The 27,662-nt window shown below is 41.2% G+C and overlaps 1 protein-coding gene across 1 annotated transcript; it reads right to left on the bottom strand.

Moving 5' to 3' along the window:
* Positions 1 to 5,025: 5,025 nt before the first annotated feature.
* Positions 5,026 to 26,897, bottom strand: LOC124144253 (conserved oligomeric Golgi complex subunit 6-like). The gene is made up of 19 exons (XM_046513577.2): positions 26,766 to 26,897; positions 25,927 to 26,070; positions 24,758 to 24,829; positions 24,310 to 24,368; positions 23,712 to 23,823; positions 23,334 to 23,416; positions 22,275 to 22,345; positions 21,810 to 21,903; positions 21,167 to 21,243; positions 20,723 to 20,860; positions 19,737 to 19,801; positions 18,050 to 18,141; positions 17,032 to 17,146; positions 16,040 to 16,171; positions 15,326 to 15,493; positions 11,955 to 12,062; positions 10,693 to 10,746; positions 7,525 to 7,604; positions 5,026 to 6,512 (listed from the first exon to the last, which is right to left on the bottom strand). The coding sequence occupies exons 1-19, from the start codon at positions 26,871 to 26,873 to the stop codon at positions 6,365 to 6,367; spliced, it is 1,920 nt and encodes a 639-aa protein (XP_046369533.1). The 5' UTR covers positions 26,874 to 26,897; the 3' UTR covers positions 5,026 to 6,364.
* Positions 26,898 to 27,662: the final 765 nt, after the last annotated feature.

Here is a 27,662-nt window from a genome sequence, read left to right as displayed (position 1 = left end):
GTTATCTATATGAGATACAGCTGGCACAAATGAGGATAGTCGGAAAAGGGGCCATAACTTTGCTATGCTTAGAACTAGTCAATTGTAACTGTGGATAACGACAAAATAGTTCCGTTTTGTTTTGTCCTCGAGGAACGAATATTATAGGCTTTTCAACACATACATCGTTATTAAAACCGTATACGTTTAAGTATGTCATGACAAATCAGAAATTGTAATATCGTACGACATATGATTTGAAGTCATAGCGAAATGGAAGGCAATATCTTCCGTCTAAAGTACTCCATAGATTTACACAATCACCTAATTCTGTAAAGGGTGTTCGACTCATCTTGCACAATGATTAATGGAGTATAAGCCTTATCATCAAATGTAATGAATTACTTAAAATTTGACACCCCTTTGACGTCATGGCTTGTTTTATGTCTTCGGCGACTATGAAGAAAAACGACATTGCTATATTGATTAAATTTTGATCACAGTAACTTTTTTGATACAACATTTAAATACTGTTTTTACCGTGTACACCGTGTCTTTAAAATGATAGAAGATGAGTTCGTTCATTTTATTTGACAAGACGTGCACCTGTTCGACATCAATGTAACGAGGGTTGATCGAGGGTTCTGAGCCTCACTAATATAGACTTGACCTAAAGATAGAAAAATTTATTTTTCACACAATCCCCATCCACATTGATACGCTCCAACGATTCTGGAGCAATTTTAGCCCAGTTTCAAGAAGCCCTTCTCTTGGCTGTCGAAAACATTCTCCACAAAATGAGTTCCGACTAATTTTTGTTAAAGATTTGCAACAGATGGAAGTGAACTAGGCATTCTCATTAAGGGAACAAGATAGGTGCTGAAGAAGTTCAAAGCCACACTTGTGGACTGTAGCCATGGCAATCACTGATTTGTGCACTGACGCATCATCTATAGTCATAAGTCATTGCTTGAACCTATAGAAGGACAAGGTGAGTAAAACTACGGTGTCGGTTCCTTTGAGAGACAAGATGGGTTGAACTAGGGTGTCGGTCCCTTTGAGATACAAGATGAGTAGAACTACAGTGTCGGTCCCTTTGAAATACAAGATGAGTAGAACTAGTGTCAGTCCCTTTGAGATACAAGATGAGTAGAACTACGGTGTCAGTCCTATAGAGAGACAAGATAAGTAGAACTACGGTGTCAGTCCCTTTGACATATAAGATTAGTAGAACTACGGTGTCAGTCCCTTTGAGATACACGATGAGTAGAAGTACAGTGTCAGTCCCTTTGAGATACATGATGAGTAGAACTACAGTGTCAGTCCCTTTGAGATACAAGACGAGTAGAAGTACGGTGTCAGTCCCTTTGAGATACAAGACGAGTAGAGTGAGTGAAAGAGTGAGTATGGTTTTACGCCGCTTTTAGCACTATTCCAGCAATATCACGGCGGGGGACACCAGAAATGGGCTTCACGCATTGTACCCATGTCGGGAATCGAACCCGGGTCTTCGGCGTGACGGCGAACGCTTTAACCCTTAGGCTACGCGACCGCCCCTTAAGACGAGTAGAAGTACAGTGTCAGTCCCTTTGAGATACAAGACGAGTAGAAGTACAGTGTCAGTCCCTTTGAGATACAAGATGAGTAGAAGTACAGTGTCAGTCCCTTTGAGATACAAGACGAGTAGAAGTACAGTGTCAGTCCCTTTGAAGACAAGATGAGTAGAACTACGGTGTCAGTCCATTTGAGATACAAGACGAGTAGAAGTACAGTGTCAGTCCCTTTTGAGATACAAGACGAGTAGAAGTACGGTGTCAGTCCCTTTGAAGACAAGACGAGTAGAACTACAGTGTCAGTCCTTTAGAGATACAAGATGAGTAGAACTACGGTGTCAGTCCCTTTGAGATACAAAATGAGTAGAGCTACAGTGTCAGTCTCTTTGAGATACAAGATGAGTAGAAGTACAGTGTCAGTCCCTTTGAAGACAAGATGAGTAGAACTACGGTGTCAGTCCCTTTGAGATACAAGATGAGTAGAACTACGGTGTCAGTCCCTTTGAGATACAAGATGAGTAGAAGTACAGTGTCAGTCCCTTTGAGATACAAAACGAGTAGAAGTACAGTGTCAGTCCCTTTGAGATACAAGACGAGTAGAAGTACAGTGTCAGTCCCTTTGAGATACAAGACGAGTAGAAGTACAGTGTCAGTCCCTTTGAAGACAAGATGAGTAGAACTACGGTGTCAGTCCCTTTGAGATACAAGATGAGTAGAAGTACAGTGTCAGTCCCTTTGAGATACAAGATGAGAAGAACTAGTGTCAGTCCCTTTGAGATACAAGACTAGTAGAAGTACGGTGTCAGTCCCTTTGAGATACAAGATGAGTAGAAGTACAGTGTCAGTCCCTTTGAGATACAAGATGAGTAGAACTAGTGTCAGTCCCTTTGAGATACAAGACTAGTAGAAGTACAGTGTCAGTCCCTTTGAGATACATGATGAGTAGAACTACAGTGTCAGTCCCTTTGAGATACAAGACGAGTAGAAGTACGGTGTCAGTCCCTTTGAAGACAAGATGAGTAGAACTACGGTGTCAGTCCCTTTGAGATACAAGATGAGTAGAAGTACAGTGTCAGTCCCTTTGAGATACAAGATGAGAAGAACTAGTGTCAGTCCCTTTGAGATACAAGACTAGTAGAAGTACGGTGTCAGTCCCTTTGAGATACAAGACGAGTAGAAGTACAGTGTCAGTCCCTTTGAGATACAAGATGAGTAGAAGTACAGTGTCAGTCCCTTTGAAGACAAGATGAGTAGAACTACGGTGTCAGTCCCTTTGAGATACAAGATGAGTAGAACTACGGTGTCAGTCCCTTTGAGATACAAGATGAGTAGAAGTACAGTGTCAGTCCCTTTGAGATACAAGACGAGTAGAAGTACAGTGTCAGTCCCTTTAAGGTACAAGACGAGTAGAAGTACAGTGTCAGTCCCTTTGAGCTACAAGACGAGTAGAAGTACAGTGTCAGTCCCTTTGAAGACAAGATGAGTAGAACTACGGTGTCAGTCCCTTTGAGATACAAGATGAGTAGAAGTACAGTGTCAGTCCCTTTGAGATACAAGATGAGTAGAACTACAGTGTCAGTCCCTTTGAGATACAAGACGAGTAGAAGTACAGTGTCAGTCCCTTTGAAGACAAGATGAGTAGAACTACGGTGTCAGTCCCTTTGAGATACAAGACGAGTAGTAGTACAGTGTCAGTCCCTTTGAGATGCAAGATGAGTAGAAGTACAGTGTCAGTCCCTTTGAGATACAAGACGAGTAGAAGTACAGTGTCAGTCCCTTTGAGATACAAGACGAGTAGAAGTACAGTGTCAGTCCCTTTGAGATACAAGACGAGTAGAAGTACAGTGTCAGTCCCTTTGAAGACAAGATGAGTAGAACTACGGTGTCAGTCCCTTTGAGATACAAGATGAGTAGAAGTACAGTGTCCATCCCTTTGAGATACAAGATGAGTAGAACTACGGTGTCAGTCCCTTTGAGATACAAGACGAGTAGAAGTACAGTGTCAGTCCCTTTGAGATACAAGATGAGTAGAACTACAGTGTCAGTCCCTTTGAGATACAAGACGAGTAGAAGTACGATGTCAGTCCCTTTGAAGACAAGATGAGTAGAACTACGGTGTCAGTCCCTTTGAGATACAAGATGAGTAGAAGTACAGTGTCAGTCCTTTTGAGATACAAGATGAGTAGAACCATGGTGTCAGTCCCTTTGAGATACAAGACGAGTAGAAGTACAGTGTCAGTCCCTTTGAAATACAAGACGAGTAGAAGTACAGTGTCAGTCCCTTTGAGATACAAGATGAGTAGAACTATGGTGAGCACATGAATCAGTTTACTTAAGAAATAAACAATGAGTGGGAGTTTTTTATCGTACACTAAAACACTGCAGGGGAAATAAACATGAGGGGAGCATAGATATCAACATTATGTGCAGCCTCTTGAAGGATGTTGATAAAATGTACAAGATATTTACCCAAATATTAATAATGATGACTTCCTCCATATAATCCAACCTCGGAAATATCAAACAAGTCCATGTTACGAACAGGTGAGTTAAGATTGGTGTTTCCCACATATTCTCACAATCATCATGTCGATAATCTGTTCCTTTTCTCCTAATACCGATTGTCATATCTCTCCAACATTTGTATGTGATCGTTCGACCACTGCGTTCATCTGAGTAGCCCAGGTACATTATGGGAAACAACTTACAAGACACTTCCCTCTAAAACAATGACGTCATCCAACATATGATGTCATTAAATTGTGAGCACATATTTGAATCTCCAGAAATGACATCTTATCATGAAATAGACCACGCTTCATTCTTCATTGTTCTTTGTGATTTATTGCGTAGCTATCTTATATCAGGGCTTACAACATCATTCACTGGAACATAAACAATGTGAGGGTGTGAATCATGCTGCTGTGGCCAGAGTTCCAATTAGACCACTGTCATCTTAATATTGAAGCAAAGATTAAATTACATAGACGTCTACCACTCTGGGGAAACCTATGAATAGTTATTATTGGGGAAACTTGAATTAAAACCAATATCCTGGAAAGGCTAAGGGACACAACTCTGAATAGCCAGTCCAAGTGCCTCAAACCTTGAGGCCACCTGTGCATCCTGTCTGTGATGTGAAGGTAAAAAAATGTTAAGTGATTAACAGATTCATGCCACAGAATAACACACATTTGCTGAAGATTACGGATAAGAATTGGTCACCAGCAACCCACGCTTAGGGAGTTGTGGTACACCCCAACTTAACCATTCGGGATGGTGATTTGGTGGATTTTCCAACAGTGTGGGAGGTTGTGCATGACATCAATCACTGGTTTGTTTGGCCTTGATTATTTACAGGCTGCTGCGATATAGATAGAATATTGTTGAATGCAGCGTTTGACAACAAACAAACAAACAAACAAACATCTCCTCACAGTATCTTGTGGATGGAAGTCTTTGCTCAACATCAGAATAATTATAACCACACAGGGAGGTTTCCAAGTGTTTATTATGGACCCATTGTTTACACAAGAATCACTATATACAAAATAAATACTGTTAGATTTGTATATTATATACAAAGCATGTTAGTGCACCATTTCTCAAGTTCAACAGTAGCATATCTGTACACACTAAAGCTCAACCTCCCTCTCAATACACCCAAACTATCTACCCCATCATACCATCTGGCCACAGTTTCTTGGACATACAGTAAGGTCATTGTGAATTTAATAGTTGCTTGGAATTATATTTCAGTTGCATATCAAAGCCTCATCATTCAGTGATTGTGATTGGGTGGACATTAAAGATGTTTTAATCTCCACACAACTGAAGCTGTGTTTTCTTATGTATCGCGAAACAACAGCCTTGGGATTGTCACTGCCATGCATACAGGGGGAAAAGAGCACCTGTAGGTACATTTCAACAGCTATCTATCTCAAAGATTTACTTGACATGCAATCCTGCATCCTTTTCTCATTAAAACTGAAGACAGATGCAAAAGTAATACAGAGTGCATCCACTGGGATGTAGAAAGTGTGAAAGCATGAATGAAGGCTGCTATTTCAGTATTTGATAAATCATGTAAAAGATACAATACACAGTTGAATGATTCACGATCTTCTGGAGCAAGCACTTGTAGATATGTTTCAATTGGGGAACTCATTATCTATTTTTAATTAATGGCCTCTGAGCATGTGTAGTATTACATCCCTTGTTGTTGAGTCCTGTATTCATTTTTTCACATTTCCTTTTTCGGACCCCCATTTCTTAACCTGAGACCCCTACAATTACTTGCTGTAAAGTCCACTGTTCTCTTGACCCGCAAAATATATAACCCTGGTAAATCCCTGCTATCTGTCACGACACTATCTGTTCATCCTTTGGTTCAACTGGCTCCAGCTCATAAAAAGGAAATGTTATGATTGGGTCTTTCCTGTAATGACCAAATGTGAACTGATCGCCTTCCAAATGTATTCCAATATGATATCATGAAAACCCTGTGTTGCTCATAATAAAGAAGTTGACATCCATAAATTCTCTTCCTAACGACAAATGTTACTTTCAAGATATAGACTGAGTCATAGCAATGCGTAAAAGGACAGCTCAAGTATCTATTCCATTTCTGTAAATATGAACCCAAACAAAGTCTGCTTTTGTCCATTTAAATGAAACTTTGGCCCACAGAGTGGCATTCTATTGTCCTGCACTGTTGTGGAAAGTCAACCTGGCTGTACAGGACGAAGTGAGCCAGTTTGAGATTTAATGTGCCTCAGTTTTTCTGGGTGCTTAGGAACCACTCTTGTAGTCATCAGCTTCAGCGTCTGTTACTATGACAACAGCTTGAGAACCTGGTCTGGTGTTCTGGGGACAATGCCCTGTGGTTCCTTGTACTCGTTGGAGGGGATGTAGATGGCGCTGTACATCTGCTTATACGCCTCACTGATCAGCTGGGCAGATTTCTGCTTTACACTCTCCCTGGTAACAGCAGAACATGTAATGAGGCACACAGCGAACATCAAACTTTTATCTTTATTTGGTGCTTTTAAATTGAGTGAGTTTGGTTTAACATCGCTTTTAACAGTATTCCAGTTATATCACGGCGTGTCAGCTTAATGTGGGAGGAAAGCCCCAAGTGATGCAGGTCGCAGACGTTTACCACTTCGGTGGAACCCGCGAGCATGTATATGGTGCTGACAAACCTAGAAACATAATCGGGGCGAACTGGGATTCGAACCCACAATCATAGGTTTCTGGCGTGCCCAAGGGATGCAACTTTGCACAGCTGGGCCATGGTGATTTTAAACTGCTCATCACAAATATATTATCTTATAGACTGACTCACTGATGTCGAGCATGACTGACTGCATTATTACAGTCAAAGATAAACATACTGCATCATAAATTTATTTTATTAATATTTCAGATAATTTCTATTTCACAATTTGTGACTCGAGGTACTTGAAAATATATCTTGCTATCAGATGTCCTATGTAAACACTCTCGCTAACAAGACCTGTCCAGAAACAAGGTCAATTCTCGACTTCATGTCACCATTGGCCGACTTATATGACATCAGGCTTATCCTGCGACCTTCATTGTGACTGATAAGTCTCCTCTTGTCAATGTTGACCCGTCTAACAGGTGGGACTATCTATAGACCAAATATGCCGAATACACATTGAGAAAGATGACAGACCACGCACTGTTGTCTAGTCTCTACTGGTCTATCAGTATTGGGAAAAATACAGTATATAGCTCACCTGACCAAGGGACTTGTTGATCTGTCAGTATGATGAACAATAAAGTATATAGCTCACCTGACCAAGGCACTTGCTGGTCTGTCAGTATCGTGATCAATAAAGTATATAGCTCACCTGACCAAGGCATTTACTGATCTGTCAGTGTGATGATTAATAATGTATATAGCTCACCTGACCAAGGCAATTACTGGTCTGTAAGTGTGATGATCAATAAAGTTATAGCATACCTGACCAAGGCACTCAACAGTAGGCTACACTGTGGCAAGATCAGAGCATCAGGACTGGCAAGGTAACTGTCAAACTTGTTCTGGAATAGAAGAAAGGAAAACTTTTACATAATATTTTGAACGAGTGAGTATGGTTATACACTTCTTTTAGCAGTTCCTAGTAACACCACGGTGGGGTACACCAGAAATTGGCCTCACACATTATCCCCATGTGGAGAATTGAGCCGGGTCCTTTGGTGTGACAAGTGAATGCCTTAACCACCAGGCTACCCCACCTACACATAATATTTCTAAAAGGGAGGCTAAACATGATCAGTAACTGAAGACGTGTCACCACCGTCAGCTATATGATGTTTGTTTGTTTATTTGTTGTTTAACGCCGCACTCAGCAATATTTCAGCTACATAACGGCGGTATGTAAATAATCAAATCTGGACCAGACAATCCAGTGATAGACATCATGAGTATCGATCCATGCAACTGGGATACGGGACATGCATCAACCAAGTCAGCGAGCCTGACCACCCGAAACCGCTAGCCGCCTCTCGCGACAAGCATAGTCACCTTTTACGGTAAGCATGGGTTGCTGAAGACCTATTCTACCCCAGATCATCCTTGGTCTTCAGCTTTATGAAGTGAAAACCATGTGAGTCAACTGGGTAATGAGAATCTAATATTTTGTATTGATATTAAACTACAGGGACAGCCATGCCAATGGTATTACACTAATTGCCATGTGTATCACACTACTCACATGGAATGTATATTGTCCAAGTCAGTATGGAGTACTATTGGCATAATGACATCTTCCAAGCAATCTGTCCCCTGACACACCCACTATTCCCATCAGAAGGTCTCTCAACCTCTTGTTGAACTCCTCGGATAATGCAACATGTACAACATCGTCGACTATCCAGCGTATTATGGCCATTCTTTAATGATACAGCCAAAATAACTGGGGTGGGGGTGGGTAGGTGCAAGGTGTTTTCACTGATATTTAGCCCAAAAATTCAGGTTGTCAGGTAAAAAACCCCAAATATTCCAATTTCAAATGTTTTTTATTTCCTCAAAACATTAAGTAGTTTCTAAGATAAATTCTTGATTAGTTATTGCATTTATATAAATAACTTACATTGATAGCAACAATAAATGCATTGTTTTCTGAAACATTTTACTTATCTCTGGTCGGCAGAATAAAAGAACACTGCTTTTCACCTTTTTCTCATTCGGCAGATTCACAAACCAAGTCTTAAAAAAGGTCTGACCTAAATATTAGGGCTGGGACAGGTAACTCAGGTACTCGGATCAGGTGGGTACTGAGTAGGACCCAGATACCCACAGGACTACCCGGACCCGTGGTTAGTCACATGATATATAGTTTAAAAACAAAATTTAACTAAAACTCTATGGTTACACTAAGTAACTAATGTTCTCATTTCTTTCTGACAATGTACCCACTTCTTCTGACTTTTATATGTTTGAATAAAGATAAAACTTCATGCAGTAAACTTCAGTGAATGCATGACCAGATCGTTTTATATGAGTATCTAAATACATTTTGCCAGGGCTAAGGTCAAACTTTCCCAATTGGACAGTTTGTAGCTATCTCTTGAGACCTACAGCGGGTACTCGGGTAGGGTCGAGTAATAGGGGGATGGGTACCCGGGTAGTAAATTTGAACTCACCCCAGTCCTACTCAATATACACTGGACACATTTGCCACCACAGCTTCATTTTGAGACCTCTTTACATGACACAATGCTAAAAGAGGCCATACATTCAAAATACACTTATGAGTGAGGCAATACTATAATGCTTAGTTGATGAGTTGGTTGGTTGGTTGGTTGATCTGTTGTTTAACGCCACACTCAGCAATATTCGGCGGTCTGTAAATAATCGAGTCGGGACCAGACAATCCAGTGATTGATATCATGAGCATCGATCTACGCAATTGGGATCGATGACATGCTTCAAACAAGCCAGCGAGTCGGACCACCCGATCCTGTTAGTCGCCTCTTACAACAAGCATAGTCTCCTTTTACGGCAAGCATGGGTTGCTGAAGACCTATTCTACCCCGGATCTTCACGGGTCGCTCAGTTCATGAGAGATATGGAGACAGTGATGAGGTGAGGTGAAGTAGGGTGTAACGTCTCATTCAAGATTATTAACTCATACATAGCAATGTATGTGTGGCTACTTGTACTAACTGGCTGGTTTAATAGTGCTAGCCCACTGAGATACCATGCCGCAGTTTGAGATGGATACCCAACTCAGACACAGTATGCTGATTTGAGCCAGCGAGTCCTTGTATTATTCCCAACTGCCAAGCACTGGGCCGGGCATCAAGTCACAATAGGATGGAGACATAGTATAAGTTGTAGAAGGATCACTTGGGGTACATGGGGTTTAATGTGTCCCGCTTTAGGTTTTATACCTAACGAGGGACGCATAAAACCCCATGTACCCCGAGTGACCCTGCTGACACTAATTTATCTTACCGACATGTTTTACTGTGACATTGCAAAAGAATTAAAACAATTCAAAATTCATAGAAAACAGCTGTCCGATTCAGCTGAGGTCAGCTGTGCTGTCACGTGACTTTCACTGACTCGGACAATGCGTGAAGTGTGACTTTTTCACCCGCTGAGAATTTATTTCCCTCCAAGGTGGGATACACAGTATTTAATCAAGATCATAAGTTTAGAACAGCTTTCTCGATTTCGTTGTGGCTCACATGATCTATTTATTGAAACAGGCAGATTTGAAGGTATTGCAAGAGATCACAGACTTTGTAGGATTTGTAAAATTGATTGTATTGAAGATGAATATCACTTGTTATGTGTGCAGTGTATAAAGATTTGAGAGCAAAATATCTAAATAACTATTTCTACCGCAACCCAAACAGTAACAAATTTTGTAAATTAATGACTTGTGATTGTACAGAAACTAATAGAAATTTATTAATGTTTGTTTATCATGCTATGAAACTAAGAAAATGTAAGAATTTGTAACACGCCCCAGACAATGTACTATAGGCCTTTGGCCTCATAAGTACCATGAATAAAGATTGATTAATCAAGATCTAGGGGACCAATCAGATGTCATCATTCTGACATGGAGGTATTGATAATGGACAATGAAGGATGGGGAGAAAGGAAGCTCCTTACCATGGCAGACTTCACTGTCAGTGTATCCATGCCTTGCACCACTGAGAGAGGGCCCTGAGGAGAGCAGCGAAGGAACATAGGTCAGGGTGATGTGGAAAATAATTCTAATTGAAAAATCTTTATTCAAAATCATTATCATAGGATTAACACACTTACAATGCAGCAAAACTAATCCATAGGCTTTTTACACGGCCAAACCGTGAACTGCTGTAGAACAATTATGTAACTGTCCTCCCACAGTTTAACGAGTCTGTTGGTCATTCTTTACTGAACTCTTACTCATGATATGTTAAAACTATGTCATATGTTTCAGAGACATCCTGCTGATATAACACTGTGTATACCAATGACTTCAAAACAAAGCTACAATACTGTACAATTTTATATCACAGTGCATTAGAACCTTGTTAACAGATACATTGTTACACAATGAAAGTGAAAGGTACTGAAAGAATAAATATGGCACACTTGTCTTTTACAGCTCAACCATAGATAACTTAATACTTGCGTTGTCATTGATATATCAACTCAAACGTATCATGATATATATTGATATATTGATTAATAATAAAATTTATCATTTTGTAAGAATACTGACAAAAATAACCTATGCAGATCTGCAAATGATCAATTTAATGGTAAATACCGTATTCGGCGTAATAAGCGCCCCGCTCTAATAAGTGCCCACGGTGATATTTGCTAATATTTTGGCTAGTGAACAATCCCAATTAGCACTTCTTCCGATTGATCAATGTACACAAGACTTATCTAATCGTGTATAATACACACTCATGTGTTATATGCACCCTTAATTATGGGCAATTAATATCTGGAAAAATATATCTGTCGTGTATAATATGCACAGACTTTTCTTTTGCATCATTTCAGGTACATAAATCTAGTAATATACGATCTTTCAACTCGTTTTTTTTTCTTACCAAAATTATATTCTAATAAGAGCCCCCTATTTCTAATTTTGAGAGCGCCCTGGGAGCTTATCACGTCGAATACGGTATAAACAAAGCTGATCCATTAACTGTTTCAGTTTGAATTTTCTGCCTTCTCCTTAAACATGGTAATTTTCATAATGTAAATGTTTCTGTGGCAGTGAGTTATTATTTGTACTGATGGGCATGAATTTGTACTGTTACTGCATCAACATTACAAATTAACCAATTAGCCTCAGTACGGCGATATACAATGACATCCTTACTTAATACATGGATAGTTTTACTGGCTACTACAGGCTAAGGGGGTATTACCTGGCTGGGCTGATGCTGTTGTACTGAGCTGTAGATGGGAGACAGCCCAACCCTGCCCAGCACAAAGGAGGCCTGCTCACTAATCAGCGTGTCCACATGGGCATCCACCTGTAACAAACAAATGCAGCAGTGAGAAGACTCCACAACAAACCAATGCAGCAGTGAGAAGACTCCACAACAAACCAATGAAGCAGTGAGAAGACTCCACAACAAACCAATGAAGCAGTGAGAAGACTCCACAAAAAACCAATGAAGCAGTGAGAAGACTCCACAACAAACCGATGAAGCAGTGAGAAGACTCCACAAAAAACCAATGAAGCAGTGAGAAGACTCCACAACAAACCAATGAAGCAGTGAGAAGACTCCACAAAAAACCAATGAAGCAGTGAGAAGACTCCACAACAAACCAATGAAGCAGTGAGAAGACTCCACAAAAAACCAATGAAGCAGTGAGAAGACTCCACAAAAAACCAATGAAGCAGTGAGAAGACCCCACAACAAACCAATGAAGCAGTGAGAAGACTCCACAACAAACTGATGAAGCAGTGAGAAGACTCCACAAAAAACCAACACAGCAGTGAGAAGACTCCACAAAAAACCAACACAGCAGTAAGACCCAACAACAAACCAATGAAGCAGTGAGAAGACTCCACAACAAACCAATGAAGCAGTGAGAAGACTCCACAACAAACCAACGCAGCAGTGAGAAGACTCCACAACAAACCAACACAGCAGTGAGAAGACTCCACAACAAACCAACGCAGCAGTGAGAAGACTCCACAACAAACCAACGCAGCAGTGAGAAGACTCCACAACAAACCAACGCAGCAGTGAGAAGACTCCACAACAAACCAACACAGCAGACAGAAGACTCCACAATAAACCAACGCAGCAGTGAGAAGACTCCACAACAAACCAATGCAGCAGTGAGAAGACACAACAACAAACCAATGAAGCAGTGAGAAGACTCCACAACAAACCTATGCAGCAGTGAGAAGACTCCACAACAAACCAACACAGCAGTGAGAAGACTCCACAACAAACCAACGCAGCAGTGAGAAGACTCCACAACAAACCAACGCAGCAGTAAGAAGACTCCACAACAAACCAACGCAGCAGTGAGAAGACTCCACAACAAACCAACACAGCAGTGAGAAGACTCCACAACAAACCAACACAGCAGTGAGAAGACTCCACAACAAACCAACGCAGCAGTGAGAAGACTCCACAACAAACCAACGCAGCAGTGAGAAGACTCCACAACAAACCAACACAGCAGACAGAAGACTCCACAATAAACCAACGCAGCAGTGAGAAGATTCCACAACAAACCAATGCAGCAGTGAGAAGACTCAACAACAAACCAATGAAGCAGTGAGAAGACTCCACAACAAACCTATGCAGCAGTGAGAAGACTCCACAACAAACCAACACAGCAGTGAGAAGACTCCACAACAAACCAACACAGCAGTGAGAAGACTCCACAACAAACCAATGCAGCAGTGAGAAGACTCAACAACAAACCAACGCAGCAGTGAGAAGACTCCACAACAAACCAACACAGCAGTGAGAAGACTCCACAACAAACCAATGCAACAGTGAGAAGACTCAACAACAAACCAATGAAGCAGTGAGAAGACTCCACAACAAACCAACACAGCAGTGAGAAGACTCCACAACAAACCAATGCAGCAGTGAGAAGACTTGACAAGAAACCAACGCAGCAGTGAGAAGACTCCACAACAACCAGTGCAGCAGTAAGAAGACTCCACAAGAAACCAACACAGCAGTGGAAAGACTCCACAAGAAACCAACGCAGCAGTGAGAAGACTCCACATGAAACAAATGCAGCAGTAAGAAGACTCCACAACAAACCAACGCAGCAGTGGAAAGACTCCACAACAAACCAACGCAGCAGTGGAAAGACTCCACAAGAAACCAATGCAGCAGTGAGAAGACTCCACAAGAAACCAACGCAGCAGTGAGAAGACTCCACAAGAAACCAACGCAGCAGTGGAAAGACTCGACAAGAAACCAAAGCAGCAGTGGAAAGACTCCACAACAAACCAATGCAGCAGTGGAAAGACTCCACAACAAACCAACCCAGCAGTGGAGAGACTCCACAAGAAACCAACCCAGCAGTGAGAAGACTCCACATGAAACAAATGCAGCAGTAAGAAGACTCCACAACAAACCAACGCAGCAGTGGAAAGACTCCACAACAAACCAACGCAGCAGTGGAAAGACTCCACAAGAAACTAATGCAGCAGTGAGAAGACTCCACAACAAACCAACGCAGCAGTGAGAAGACTCCACAAGAAACCAACGCAGCAGTGGAAAGACTCCACAAGAAACCAACGCAGCAGTGGAAAGACTCCACAAGAAACCAATGCAGCAGTGGAAAGACTCCACAAGAAACCAACGCAGCAGTGGAAAGACTCCACAACAAACCAACGCAGCAGTGGAAAGACTCCACAACAAACCAATGCAGCAGTGGAAAGACTCCACAACAAACCAACGCAGCAGTGGAAAGACTCCACAACAAACCAACGCAGCAGTGAGGAGATTCCACAACAAACCAACGCAGCAGTGGAAAGACTCCACAACAAACCAACGCAGCAGTGAGAAGATTCCACAACAAACCAACGCAGCTGTGAGAAGATTCCACAACAAACCAACGCAGCAGTGAGAAGATTCCACAACAAACCAACGCAGCAGTGAGAAGATTCCACAACAAACCAACGCAGCAGTGAGAAGATTCCACAACAAACCAACGCAGCAGTGAGAAGATTCCACAACAAACCAACGCAGCAATGAGAAGATTCCACAACAAACCAACACATCAGTGAACCAGGGAGTTGCAACTACTTCAAACCCACTCTACATTCTTTGTTCTTCTACAAGATTGTTTGTTTGTTGTTTAAAGCCACACTCAGCAATATTCTAGCCATATGACAGCAATCTGTAAGTACATTAGTACAACCCAGTAATACAAGACAACCCAGTAATAGATATTGTTAGCAACGATCAACGGCACCATACAAAGACATGTTTCAAACCAAGTCACTGAGTCTGATGACCTCTTACAAGCAGCACAAGTTGCTGGGGACCTAGTCTACCCCGGAACACCCACGGGTTTACAAGCTGGACAAGTTCCTGGGGACCTATTCTACTCCAGAACACACACGGGTTCACAAACAGGACAAGTTCCTGGGGACCTATTCTACCCCAGAACACCCACGGGTTTACAAGCAGGACAAGTTCCTGGGGACCTATCCTACCCCAGAACACCCATGGGTTTACAAACAGGACAAGTTCCTTTGGGACCTTTTCCACCCCGGAACACCCACGGGTTCACAAGGTTTTGTTACCTGAGCTTGCAGCATCTCCAGGCGGGTGTCTGTGAACTCGTAGAGAGCGAGTGTGGACTGCATCAGGTAGATACAGTTGATCATGTACGCAGCCATGTCCACCGTGTTGAGACGGCTGGCCGACACTGAACACATCTGTATCAGTGGGTCCACAACACAAGACAAAATCTGCAATTGCCAAATTGTCAGAATTAATCAACTTGGCAAATGCTTCCTTTCTTTAATGAAGTCTGACTGATGGATATAAGACAAACACTGTCTGAAATGAAAATATTTTAATATTATTAATTTCGTAAATCATATACCCGGTAATTGGAAAGGGTCTATAGATTTTGTTCTGTTTGTGATATTGACAAAAAGCTTTACCAAACTAACATAATCTTGCATATGATTTTTTGATAATTTTGTTTGATATCCTCTCAGGTGTATCTCTTAGGATGAACAATAAATCTGATTTGTTCTCAGGCAATGACTTTTAATCCACAGGTTCTGGCATCATCATATCTGTCACATAATTCAGAGGCATTTTACATATGTAAACAAATAATTTAGAGTTATAACAAATAAATTAACAAAACATTTTCAATCTGCAGTGTTTCAAAGATGCTTGTATTGGTCTGTTAGGTTTGCAATATTGGGATTCCCAAGGAGACAGTCATGGGATGTTTGGCGCCTAGTTGGCCCTGGAACCAAACTAATTCTGAACAAACTGACCTGTTTGAAGTCCTGCTTCTTGTCGTCGATGGGAACAACCGAGGCATCATGACAGGCCAGGACATCACGCAGCAGTTGCAGGGTCTGAGTCAAGGACGCCGTCGAGCCCAGGTCAGAGGGAGGTAACTCCACCTGGAGACCAGAGAAAGTCAATACTGCAGAACATGTCAAACATCCCACTGTCATTGAGTCCGCTAAAGCTGGTTAAATATCATTACATGTACAGGGGTGTATCTAGGCCTGATCAGAGGCTGATATTCGACTCCAAGTCTGCAGCTAATGTCAGCAAAAATTTCCAAATGAGAATTAATAATGTTTTAATTCATATTAACAAATATAGTATAACTAATGTGCCGGCTTGGTGGAGGTGACTTGTATTTTACTGATAACAGAACCAATAAAGAGGAAGAGTCATTATTGATTTGAATGCAATGTTAAATACAATAAGAATCAAAAGGGGAGACTACTCCGGGACATAAGGTACCTGCTACTGTTTTTGGATTGGTAAGGGGAGACAATCATGGGATGTTAGGTACCTGCTACTGTTTTTGGATTGGTAAGGGGAGGCAATCATGGGATGTTAGGTACCTGCTACTGTTTTTGGATTGGTAAGGGGAGGCAATCATGGGATGTTAGGTACCTGCTACTGTTTTTGGATTCGTAAGGGGAGGCAATCATGGGATGTTAGGTACCTGCTACTGTTTTTGGATTGGTAAGGGGAGGCAATCATGGGATGTTAGGTACCTGCTACTGTTTTTGGATTCGTAAGGGGAGGCAATCATGGGATGTTAGGTACCCACTCTTATCTGGGATTCCAAAGGGGAGGCAAACACGGGATGTAAAACACCTTGTCTGGGCTAGAATGCTTGCAGGACAAGCACTGGTTATTGGGGCCTTGTTTACCCATGGGTTCCAAGGAAACCTGTTACATTAATGTGATCACGTGATACAACAGTAACTTCACTAAGTATAACACGTGCACATGGCGCTACCTTGTCCAGCAGTTTGTTGGCATTACAGGTGAGACTGTTGAAGAACATTCTGTGACTGAGATCCTGGATGTCCATGATGGTCGACAGTAGCGCCGCCTCACTCGTGATGATCTGCCTGTAACAGAAACACTGCCCTGAGGGATCCAGTGAGCCTACACATGCATGCTGGGATACAGACATCCGATGATAAGTCTGTCACCATAAACAACCAAACTGCTAACTTAACGCAAGTGACGACCCTGATATTAAAGAACATCCTACACAATCAATATTCACGTAATATCATAGGGGACATCAAGTCCTTGGTCATCGACACCACTGGTTGAAAGCATGACGAACAATCAACATCATCCACATAGGCTTGCAATAGTCATGGGGCTTCAGCTGTTGTGAAACTTCAGTCATACTTTAACTTAGACTTACAATACCTGTCGCGGCACCCACACTTTAACATAGGCTTACAAAAGCTGTGACCTGTGAAGATCCGGGATAGAATAGGTCTTCAGCAACCCATGACTGCCATAAGAGTCAATAAAAGTCAACTATGCTTGTCGTAAGAGGCGACTAGTGGGATCAGGTGGTCAAACATGCTGACTTGGTTGATGCATGTCATCGTATCCCAATTGTATGGATTATTGTTCATGATGTCAATCACTGGATTATAAAGCTGGAATACTGAAGAATGTGGCGTTAAATAACAAACAAACAAACAAACAAATACAATAGCTGTCGTGGCACCCATAGACTATCAAAACCTGTCACGGCACAATACTTAAAGATAGACTTACATTAGCTGTTGTTGAACCCATACCTTAACGGAGACTAACAATACCTGTCGTGGCACCCATACTTTAAGATAGACTTACATTAGTCGTATTGCACTAAGATGGATGCTTAGAACAAAGTGACCACCCAATCCTCATCATTTGGCTCTCATGACATGTTAGCCTTGGTAGTGGGGAAACTTGCGGTGCCAGAACCCCACGGGGAAGATGGAGGAGTAATCACTACTGCCTACCCTATGGTGTAATGGTAGAACTTGAGCAGGTTGTCCAGCTTGTACAGGGTGACGGCATCCTGTTCCGACAGCAACACCTGCTCCACCCGCACCTGGAAACAAGAACTTCCTGTCAGCTCTACATCGCACGCTCACGGGACACACAGGCCTACCACTCTGCTGTGTTCTATGATGCTTCAAGCTATACTCAAACAACATTGTGGCAGGGAGTCCAAAGACTCATGCAATGGGAGTGGGAGAGTCGAGGTCAAATAGATTTAACTTTGCTTCAAAGATACCGTATTCGACGTAATAAGCGCCCCGCTCTAATAAGCGCCCAGGGTGATATTTGCTAATATATTGGCTAGTGAACAATCCCAGTTAGCACCCTTTCTGATTGATCAATATACACAAGACTTATTTATTCGTGTATAATATGCACTCGTTTGTTATATGCACCCTTAATTTGGGGCAATTAAATTCTGGAAAAACATATCTATCGTGTATAACACACACATTCTTCTTTTATATCATTTCAGGCTGTCAGCATAAACCCCAAAATTTACAATCTTTCAACCTCATTTTTAATCTCACCAAAATTATATTCTAATAAGAGCCCCCTATTTCTAATTTTGAGAGCATCCTGGGCGCTTATTACGTCGAATACGGTAATTTAACTTCGCTTTGAAGATTAGAGAGAGGCGGATTGTACTTAATGGTGTAACTAGATAAGACCTTGAAATCGATATACTGGACAATACAAGCCACATGTCCACTATGGAGATGATGGATAAGACAATATAAAATATCTTATAAATATTATCTTATCTAACATACAAACGAAGATGCAGCTCGTTTTACTCTCCACTGTTCTCTCTGTAATCAGGTCTTAATTTCCAAATTTTTTCTCAGATGGTACTTCAGAGGATGCTCAATGCATAGTTTAGATCATCCAACAAATAACTCGACTCCTGAAGTCAATCACTGGATTGTCTGATCCAGATTCGATTATTTACAGACCATCGTCATATAGCTGGAATATTGCTGAGAGCGGTGTTAAACAACAAACAAACAAACAAATAGGTCGACCGTAATAACACCTCTAGTGCTCACTGAGTCTGGACTGATGCCGATTTATAGTGCTAGCCCACTGAGATACCATGCCACAGTTTAACATGAATACCTCACTCAGACACAGTATACTGACTCCGAGCCGACCAGTCCTTGTCTTAGCCCCTTAATGCCGAGCGCCAGACAGGGTAAAAACAAGTACCATCTTTTAACGTCTTTTGGTATGACGCAGCCGGGGATCAAACCCCGGACCCGGAAGGAAGCTCTACCACTAAACCATGGAGGCGGTCGGGAGTGGGAGAGAGCAAATTGGGTTTTATATGGGTTTTAGCAATAATTCCAGCAATAACACCACTGGGGGACACAGGACATAGACTTTACACTTTGATTCCATGTAGGGAATCAAACCCAGGTTAACAGTGTGACAAGTGAACACTTTAACCACCAGGCTACCCTACCAGCCACTTTTGGACAGGGTCTGGACAAAGTCTTTGGCTAGGACAAGCCATCCAATATCATTAGACGGCAGCCATTCCCAGCATTTCTGTGGAAGTGATTTGTAATGATGGTTACCAATGCTAAACAAATATATGTACGAGTCACCTCCCCTGGGAGACAACTGCCAATGGACACGTACCTTGAATGGTCTGCAGATGCCCTCCGACACATGGCCCAGAATGTCTTCTATTAGGCTGCTGGGGGCTGAAAACACACACCATGGTCATATGAACATAAACAATAGTTTATCACACCTGATTTAGGCAAGGCTTAAAGTGAGTGAGTGTGTAACTGCCAGGTTTAATGCTGCTTTGAATAGTATTTCAGTTCAGTCACAGTGTGCCACAATCTCATTAAAATCAGATCTTAGTTCTCGCTATCGCTAAACAAAGATCTAAGGACATCCCATTACGGATCACATCAGAACGATCTTTCATCCGACCAATCAAAGCCTCGCTTATCAGATCATGAAAGTGACAGTCGAAATGTGTTTTCTAATCATGCAACCACAATACATCTAACACGGGGTATTCCGAACGACAGTTACGGGTTTTATGATTATATCCATACAATCTAGGCCATCTATAAGCTATTCCAGAATGTTCCTCTTATCAGTTTTAAACTTTTGAATCGAGAATACGTCAAAATATGTTTCGAAGCGTAGTCGCCAGTTTGAAACTAGTGTCGTAAAGCTCGAGAAAGCTGCTATCTGATTGGCCAATGTCGATTTCTTGTCAGTCATTTCATTGGTCGGTCAAAATTCTTGAAAGGTCGTTCTGACGTGACCCGTAATGGGATGTCCTCAGATCTTTGTATAGCGGTAGCGAAAACTAAGATCTGATTTTAATGAGATTGAGTGTGGCATCTCTATGGGGAGGAAAGTCCAGAAGCATATGAAACCAATGAGAAAGGTTATGGTGCTGACAAAACCAATCACAGGATCCTGGTTCACCTAAGGGATGCAAATTTGCTCACAAAAATTGCAGTGCCTTAGACAGCTGTGCATGAACTGCATACAAATCAAATACAGTCATCAAGATGCACCTCTCAATCGAACCGTACATATATAATTTACAATTTATTATTCATGGATTGTTTCAGTTTTTTTAAACTGGTGTGACCTACTTTCACAATTTTTCATCAGTGTCTGCAGGTGCTCCTTCTCTGAAGCCGCAGCTTGGTGAAGCCATGCCAACATGTCGCCCACATAACGCAGAGGATCATGGGAATGTAACTCAATAGGTCGGGGTGTACCGCCAGGACCTGTAATATAATGTTAAACAATTTCAATGCAATTATTTACAAAGATGGCTGACAGATTGATAGAAAAATTGTACCTTAAAAAATGTTGTGTAACATTGTTCACGTTATATCTGTAAGAGTCGAACATTGATCTTAGCATTCCCACTGGATTACAGACTAGACACTAACCATGTTAACACATTGATCAGCTGATGATGTTATTTGCAGCAAAACTCCCAGAAATATCATAAGTAAAGTGATTGTGGTGGTATTGAGTTTGGTACTTATGTTTTCAGGGGTCTTGATTTTGTTTTTGTTGTGACTTACCTCCCCTGGTAAGAGCATCAATAAAGCCTCTGACAACAGCACTTCGCCTAGCAGTGCCGAACTCATCCAGAGAATACCTGCAAAACACACCCACCTGACAGACATCCGCAACACACATTCAAGTGGCAGTGATTCACTCCCCTCACATGTTTCTTTGTTCACATGTGTTTCATCAATCTATGTGTTTCATCAATCTATGTGTTTCATCAATCTATGTGTTTCATGAATCAATGTGTTTCATCAATCTATGTTTCATCAATGTGTTTATTTAAACTATGTGTTTCATCAATCTATGTTCTTCATCAATCTATTTGTTTCATCAATCTACGTTTCATCAATGTGTTTATTTAAACTATGTGTTTCATCAATCTATGTGTTTCATCAATCAATTTGTTTCATCAATCTATGTGTTTCATCAATCTACCTTTCATCAATGTGTGTATTTAAACTATGTGTCTCATCAATCTATGTGTTTCATCAGTCTAAGTGATTTATCAATCTATGTGTTTCATCAGTCTAAGTGATTTATCAATCTATGTGTTTCATCAATCTAACAATCAGCAGATGTTGTCATGGGTAAGGGACGCAACGCTGCAAAGCAAGCAGTGGCACCTTAGACCCTTGCCCCTATAGTGGAACTCACTTGAACAAGACAGGTCTGTCCTTGAGAGCACCCATGGCCTGGCACAGCACCGGCTGAATATCAGGAGAGTCGCTTGTCAGTGTCCGACATTCATCTGAAACGTGTCATTTAGTATTTACAAATCTAGGACGATTTTCATATAAAGGTAATCACTGCATCAGGTAAATCTACACTCAGTTCTAGAAACAAGCCACTGCCTGTAAAACCTGACTTTGTGTTACCTGAGACTGTTGTCATGACGACTGTAAGACAAACACAGTGAGGAAGGGATCAATATTCTAGCAACATCACAGTGACTGGTACATAGGGGAACATGAGTAATGATACAAGCTTTTGTGATACAATGAAACCCAATTAGCCGGTTTGCACAATGTAATCGGCTCTTCCAAAAAGTATTGGTTGCCGGGCCCTATTCTTCCCAGGAGAGCCGAAATAAAAATGAAACCAATGTGTTTAGTTCCTCACTTTGAGTCCATCGATACAGTCTCTCATAAGCAGATTCCTGGTGTAGGGCCATGGACTCCATGATCTCCAGCCTGGAATATACAAGGACAAACACTGTAACAATCAGTGAGTGAGTGAGTAGGGTTTAACGCCGCTTTGTAACATTATTCCAGTTATATCACTGTGTGTCAGCTTAATGTGGGAGGAAAGCCCGAAGTGATGCAGGTCTCAGACGTTTACCAGTTCGGTGAAACCCACGAGCATGGATATGGTGCTGACAAACCTAGAAACATAATCGGGCCGAACCGGGAACGAACCCACAATCATAGGTTTCTGGCGTGCCCAAGTGACGCAACTCTGCACAGCGAATCAAGGTGCCTTAGACGACTGGGCCACCCGTGCCGCCCCACTGTAACCAGGACCACACGTAGCTCAAGGCAGGTAGAAGTCACTGACATATAGAAATGTGGCATGTTTTCTTTTGTTTGCTTGTTTGACACCGCATTCAGCAATATTCCAGCTATATGACAGCAGCACTGCTAGAAATTGGCCTATAGTCCTTGCCAATAGGTAAGGTATCCTTAGGACTGGTAGAAATTTGCCCTTTTTAGGGGTTTTGCTATATGTTACCATTATAAGATCTAGTGGACTAAAACTGATAATTTCTACTGCTGCAGCGATCTGTTTATTGAGTCTGGACCAGACAATCCAGTGATTGACATCATGAGAATTGCTCTGTGCAATTGGGATACAATGACATGCATCAACCAAGTCAGCAAGTCTGACCAACCGATCCCATTAGTCGCCTCTTATGACAAACATGGGCTGCTGAATTCTACCCTGGATCTTTGTAAATGTAATTTAATGTAATGTAATGTAACAGTGCAATGTCAAGTCCCATCTACAGTCTATGTGTACCTGCCAACACACATGTGAAAGACATTAGCGGCAGAGACCGATGAGAAGAAAAAAATTTATAAATGAGAAAAAAATGTACTACTCTGGAACTTGATAATGTTCCTGTAATAATACATGATTAAATCAATGAAAGCACCCACAATGTCAAGATGGCTATATTACCCTGCTGTCTGCTGGTTTGTGCGGAGGAGAAACTTGCAATCTGTATGGATTTGCTTGACTCGGGACAGAGCACTGAAGAAGTCCTGCATAAATAACACAGTACATGAGTGTGTGTTGACACAGGAAAACTCTGACAGACAAGCATGCCATCCTCAACATGATAATGTGTCTCGTATTTTATATCTTATGTTTGTATATGTAGACAGAAATTAGTAATTCTTGTTAAAACAAGCCTTCTTGGACAATTCTAAAGTATAGTCATCTTTAGTTCAAAACAAATGAAGGTCTTACATCAGGCCATAGCATAGACTTAAGGACAAAGAAGTTATATAGGTTTACTTTTAACTGATTTCTTTACTTGTTGATTGATGTACCTACCCGATGTAAGTGGCCATCACGGGTACCCCGCAGGATCTTCACCTCCTCTGGTTTCAGCTGGAACTTGTTGAGGAAGGCGTCGGCCACCTGGGACTTCATCTGCACCTTCTGACTGGGAACAACAACAACGACAACACACAGTCACAGGCAGAACTCGGGCAAGTTACTACGTCAGACAGCGGATGGATGTAATGAATGGATTCACATAGTGTACTCTCTGACACCAACAATGGGCTTCACATATGGATCTCTTTGACACCAGCAATGGGCTTCACATATGGATCTCTTTGACACCAACAATGAGCTTCACATATGGATCTCTTTGACACCAACATTGGGCTTCACATATGGATCTCTTTGACACCAACAATGGGCTTGACATATGGAGCTCTTTGACACCAACAATGAGCTTCACATATGGATCTCTTTGACACCAACAATGGGCTTCACATATGGAACTCTTTGACACCAACAATGAGCTTCACATATGGATCTCTTTGACACCAACAATGGGCTTCACATATGGAACTCTTTGACACCTACAAAGGGCGTCACATATGGATCTCTTTGACACCAACTTGATAAGGTTCAAGCTTACCTCTCGGCCTGCAGGGTGGTGGTCTGGTTAATCAGGTCATGAGTCTGTTCTTTGGCAGCCTAGGAATAACATAGTGGGTCAATACTGTGTTCCAAACATTACAAACTGGGCAAAACCACTTTGATCAACAACTTCAGATGTCTTCACCATCTTTCCTGTATCATTAGTAATTAACATCAGTATTCAGTGAAGAGATGTCCTTAAACATGTCATCAGGTTCCCTGATTTTCATCGTAAATAGTGGGTGACAGTGCCTGCCCCTGACACATTTATCTGTATTAATATGTCTAGTAATGTCTCACAATGATTACAGATTAATGCCCCTTATGAAATATTTAAAAACATTCCTTGGACATTTGACCACTGAATCATCATTTCATATAATATTATGTCCATAAGACAAGAACCAACAGGGTAGTAGTTTGATCGTGAAACTAGCACTACCCACCTTCAGTCTGTTTGTCATGTCCTGGCAGCAGTCGTTCATACCTTTCACATCAGCGTACACACTGTCCAGTTGCTGAATAACGGCAACAAAACACATGACATTGTTTCATACTGATGGAATTGCTCAAGGACTATGCTTACAAGAGGATATTCTGACGGTAGTAGGGGGCAGGAGTGACCTGGTTGTACAAAGCTAGCAACTTGCAGTGCATAAACCTTTTGATCATGGGTTAATATTTCAGATTCGCACCTATAATGTTTCTAGGTTTGTCAGCACCAGGGCTTTACTTTGACTGAGAAAAATAGGGGTCCAAGGGAGCCAAATAATTAATTTCAAGGGTCCATACAGGAAAGATGAGGGTCCTGTAAAGTTATGAAGTGTAGTGACGAGTGTACTGCAAGCATGGTAAGACTTGACAATAACTTTAATTACAGAACCTATTTAAATTCATATAAAGAATTTGGTACAATGAATATTATTGTGTTTCTTCTTCATCCATTCCTCACATTTCTGCATCAAGTAAAACCCTGCAGCACCATACCTATGCTCAAGTGTTTCACCAAAGTGGCAAATGTCTAAGACTGCAGGCTTTCCTTGCACATCGGGACGGTGGGGTCGTGTTTGAAGGGGTTAAAGTGTTTGCTCTTCACACTGAAGACCCTGGTTCGAGTCCCCACATGGGCACAATGTGTGAAGCCAATTTCTGGGTTCCCCCGCCATGGTATTGCTGGAATATTGCTAAAAGCGGCATTAAACCATACTCACTCAGGCCCTGCACAACAAGAACGACATGACTGAAATACTGTTTAAGAGGGGTAAACCAAACACACTCACTCACTCACTATAAGGTTACGTCTAAGCAGTGACAAAATACAGCTGATAATAAACAATCAACAAACAAGGGGATGTGGTAGCCACAGCTCATATTTCAACTATTTTTATGTTCTATGTGTGTGAATGGTGACCATGAATGTTGAATACAAATTTACTAATTATTTGTGTCTAGCAGCATTCATAGCAATGAGTAGTATTTCAGCTACAATGGTGGTATTCTACTGATACAACACACAAACAGCAAGGTTCTATATTTATGAATTTATATGTCTTATATACTGCAAAAAGACTCCCTGATACAAACACCCATTTGTTGTGATGTTCAGTAGGTTTACCTCTTTGACAACTTGAAATGCATCCAGAAACTCCTCATTTATAGCGAGACTTCTTTTTTCAATATCACTGCGAAGATTTCTTCGTGTTCGTAGGCTGTTCTCTGAGAAAAATACTGACAAGGCCTTGAGAGCCTCCAACATATCCTGCAAAAATAACCATGACAACACAAATGAACCAGTTACTGCCAAAGACCAATTATTGCTAATGTCCTGTTACAGCTCACATTTGATCGTGACTAGTTTGACTTTTGTTCGTTTTTATTAGATGGGAGAATTATAAATCCTTAAACGATGAACCTAACCAGTTTGGAAAGATTAAAAATACACCGGAGAAGCACCTTGCTAAAACACAACTTTAGGAAAGACAAACTGCATAGAGTGTCACATAAACAAAAAGCCAACATCTTCAATGCACATTTAGTTCTGTCACGTCTGTCAGTCATTTCTTCCCCAAAATATAATTTTAAACCTATTTAGCACTTTTCAAGCATGCATACGCTAAACACGGCAAAAAACTTCACAGTAAATAGTGTTATTTATAATTTGGGGAATATTTGTTTATGTCTGTCGGCAGATGACGCGTTGATAAATGCATTTTGTATTCATTATAATATTCCAGTTCCAGATAAATAAGAAAAATCTTATACCATCGTGTATAATGACCAATAACGGTAAAGGCCTAAACATTCACCGTAGTCATGACAGTTATATCATGTTAGCTTCTATTTACAAATTTACAGACCCTCATTTGATCGAAAACCGAACAGGAATCTGTGTCGTGAAACTTTAGCCTTGATCAATTATCTCATGACACTACTTTGTAAGCAAAGATGTTTTACCTTGTCATTGTCAAGTCTGGATTCTAGTATTTTATTCAACTTGCGTGACAGCGGGTTATTGGCTTGAGTTGATGATGTTGACACGTCGGTGCTCTCCTTGTCAGCCATTTTGTTTGACTGTTCGGAGTTATCTGCCCTTGATTAACCCGCCTTCTCTTTTTACCTGTAACAGAGACCATATAGAGTCTATTGGTACATGGTCTCTGCCTGTAAGCATTACCATTGAATCATACCTCAGCTTTTAACTGGTTTCATTTTGATTGATAGACAGACAGACAGATAGATTATTTTGAACCCAATAATTTTTGGTATTTATTATCAGCATTAGAGGATAAAATATAGCTTTTCTTACATATCTTTCTGTTTTGATATAGTTTATCTATTGATATTTTAATATAGTGTATCTATATAAGCATGTCGCTAATTGTAGTCTACTGTTCCCCAATGGCGTTATTATTGAAATACAGGTACGTTAAAAACCTGACTTATTTTGGTAGTTATGCCAAGAGAAAAAGTTGTAAAGGTACCCATAGCTGTCATTTATTCAATAATCAAGAAAAAAATACCCAGCAGAAATACTTTAAATATGTGATGACAGGAGACACGGTAAGTGAGCGAGTGAGTTGTGTTTCACGTCGCTTTGAAGAATATATAAGTTTTACCACGGCGTGTATATTTCGTGGAAATTTCAACATTTATCTTCTGATGAGATCAACCGGATCGAAACTATGACGTACAATGTCTAGCATTCCAAATCTTGAATTGAGTTTCTCCAAAAAATATCCAAATTCGAGTACTTTACACTCATCCCATCGCTTAGAACCAGCTATCACAGAGTGTTTAAGCCGTTTAGGTGATGGCTGGATGTTGTATGGTGATATGGAGAGAGGTGCAGTT

The sequence above is a fragment of the Haliotis rufescens genome, unplaced genomic scaffold (genome assembly GCF_023055435.1).
Source record: "Haliotis rufescens isolate VD_foot unplaced genomic scaffold, xgHalRufe1.0.p SCAF_16, whole genome shotgun sequence".
NCBI classification, from domain to species: Eukaryota; Metazoa; Mollusca; class Gastropoda; order Lepetellida; family Haliotidae; genus Haliotis; species Haliotis rufescens.
The sequence above is the reverse complement of the archived record's forward strand: the minus strand, read 5'-3'. Positions and strand labels throughout refer to the sequence as shown.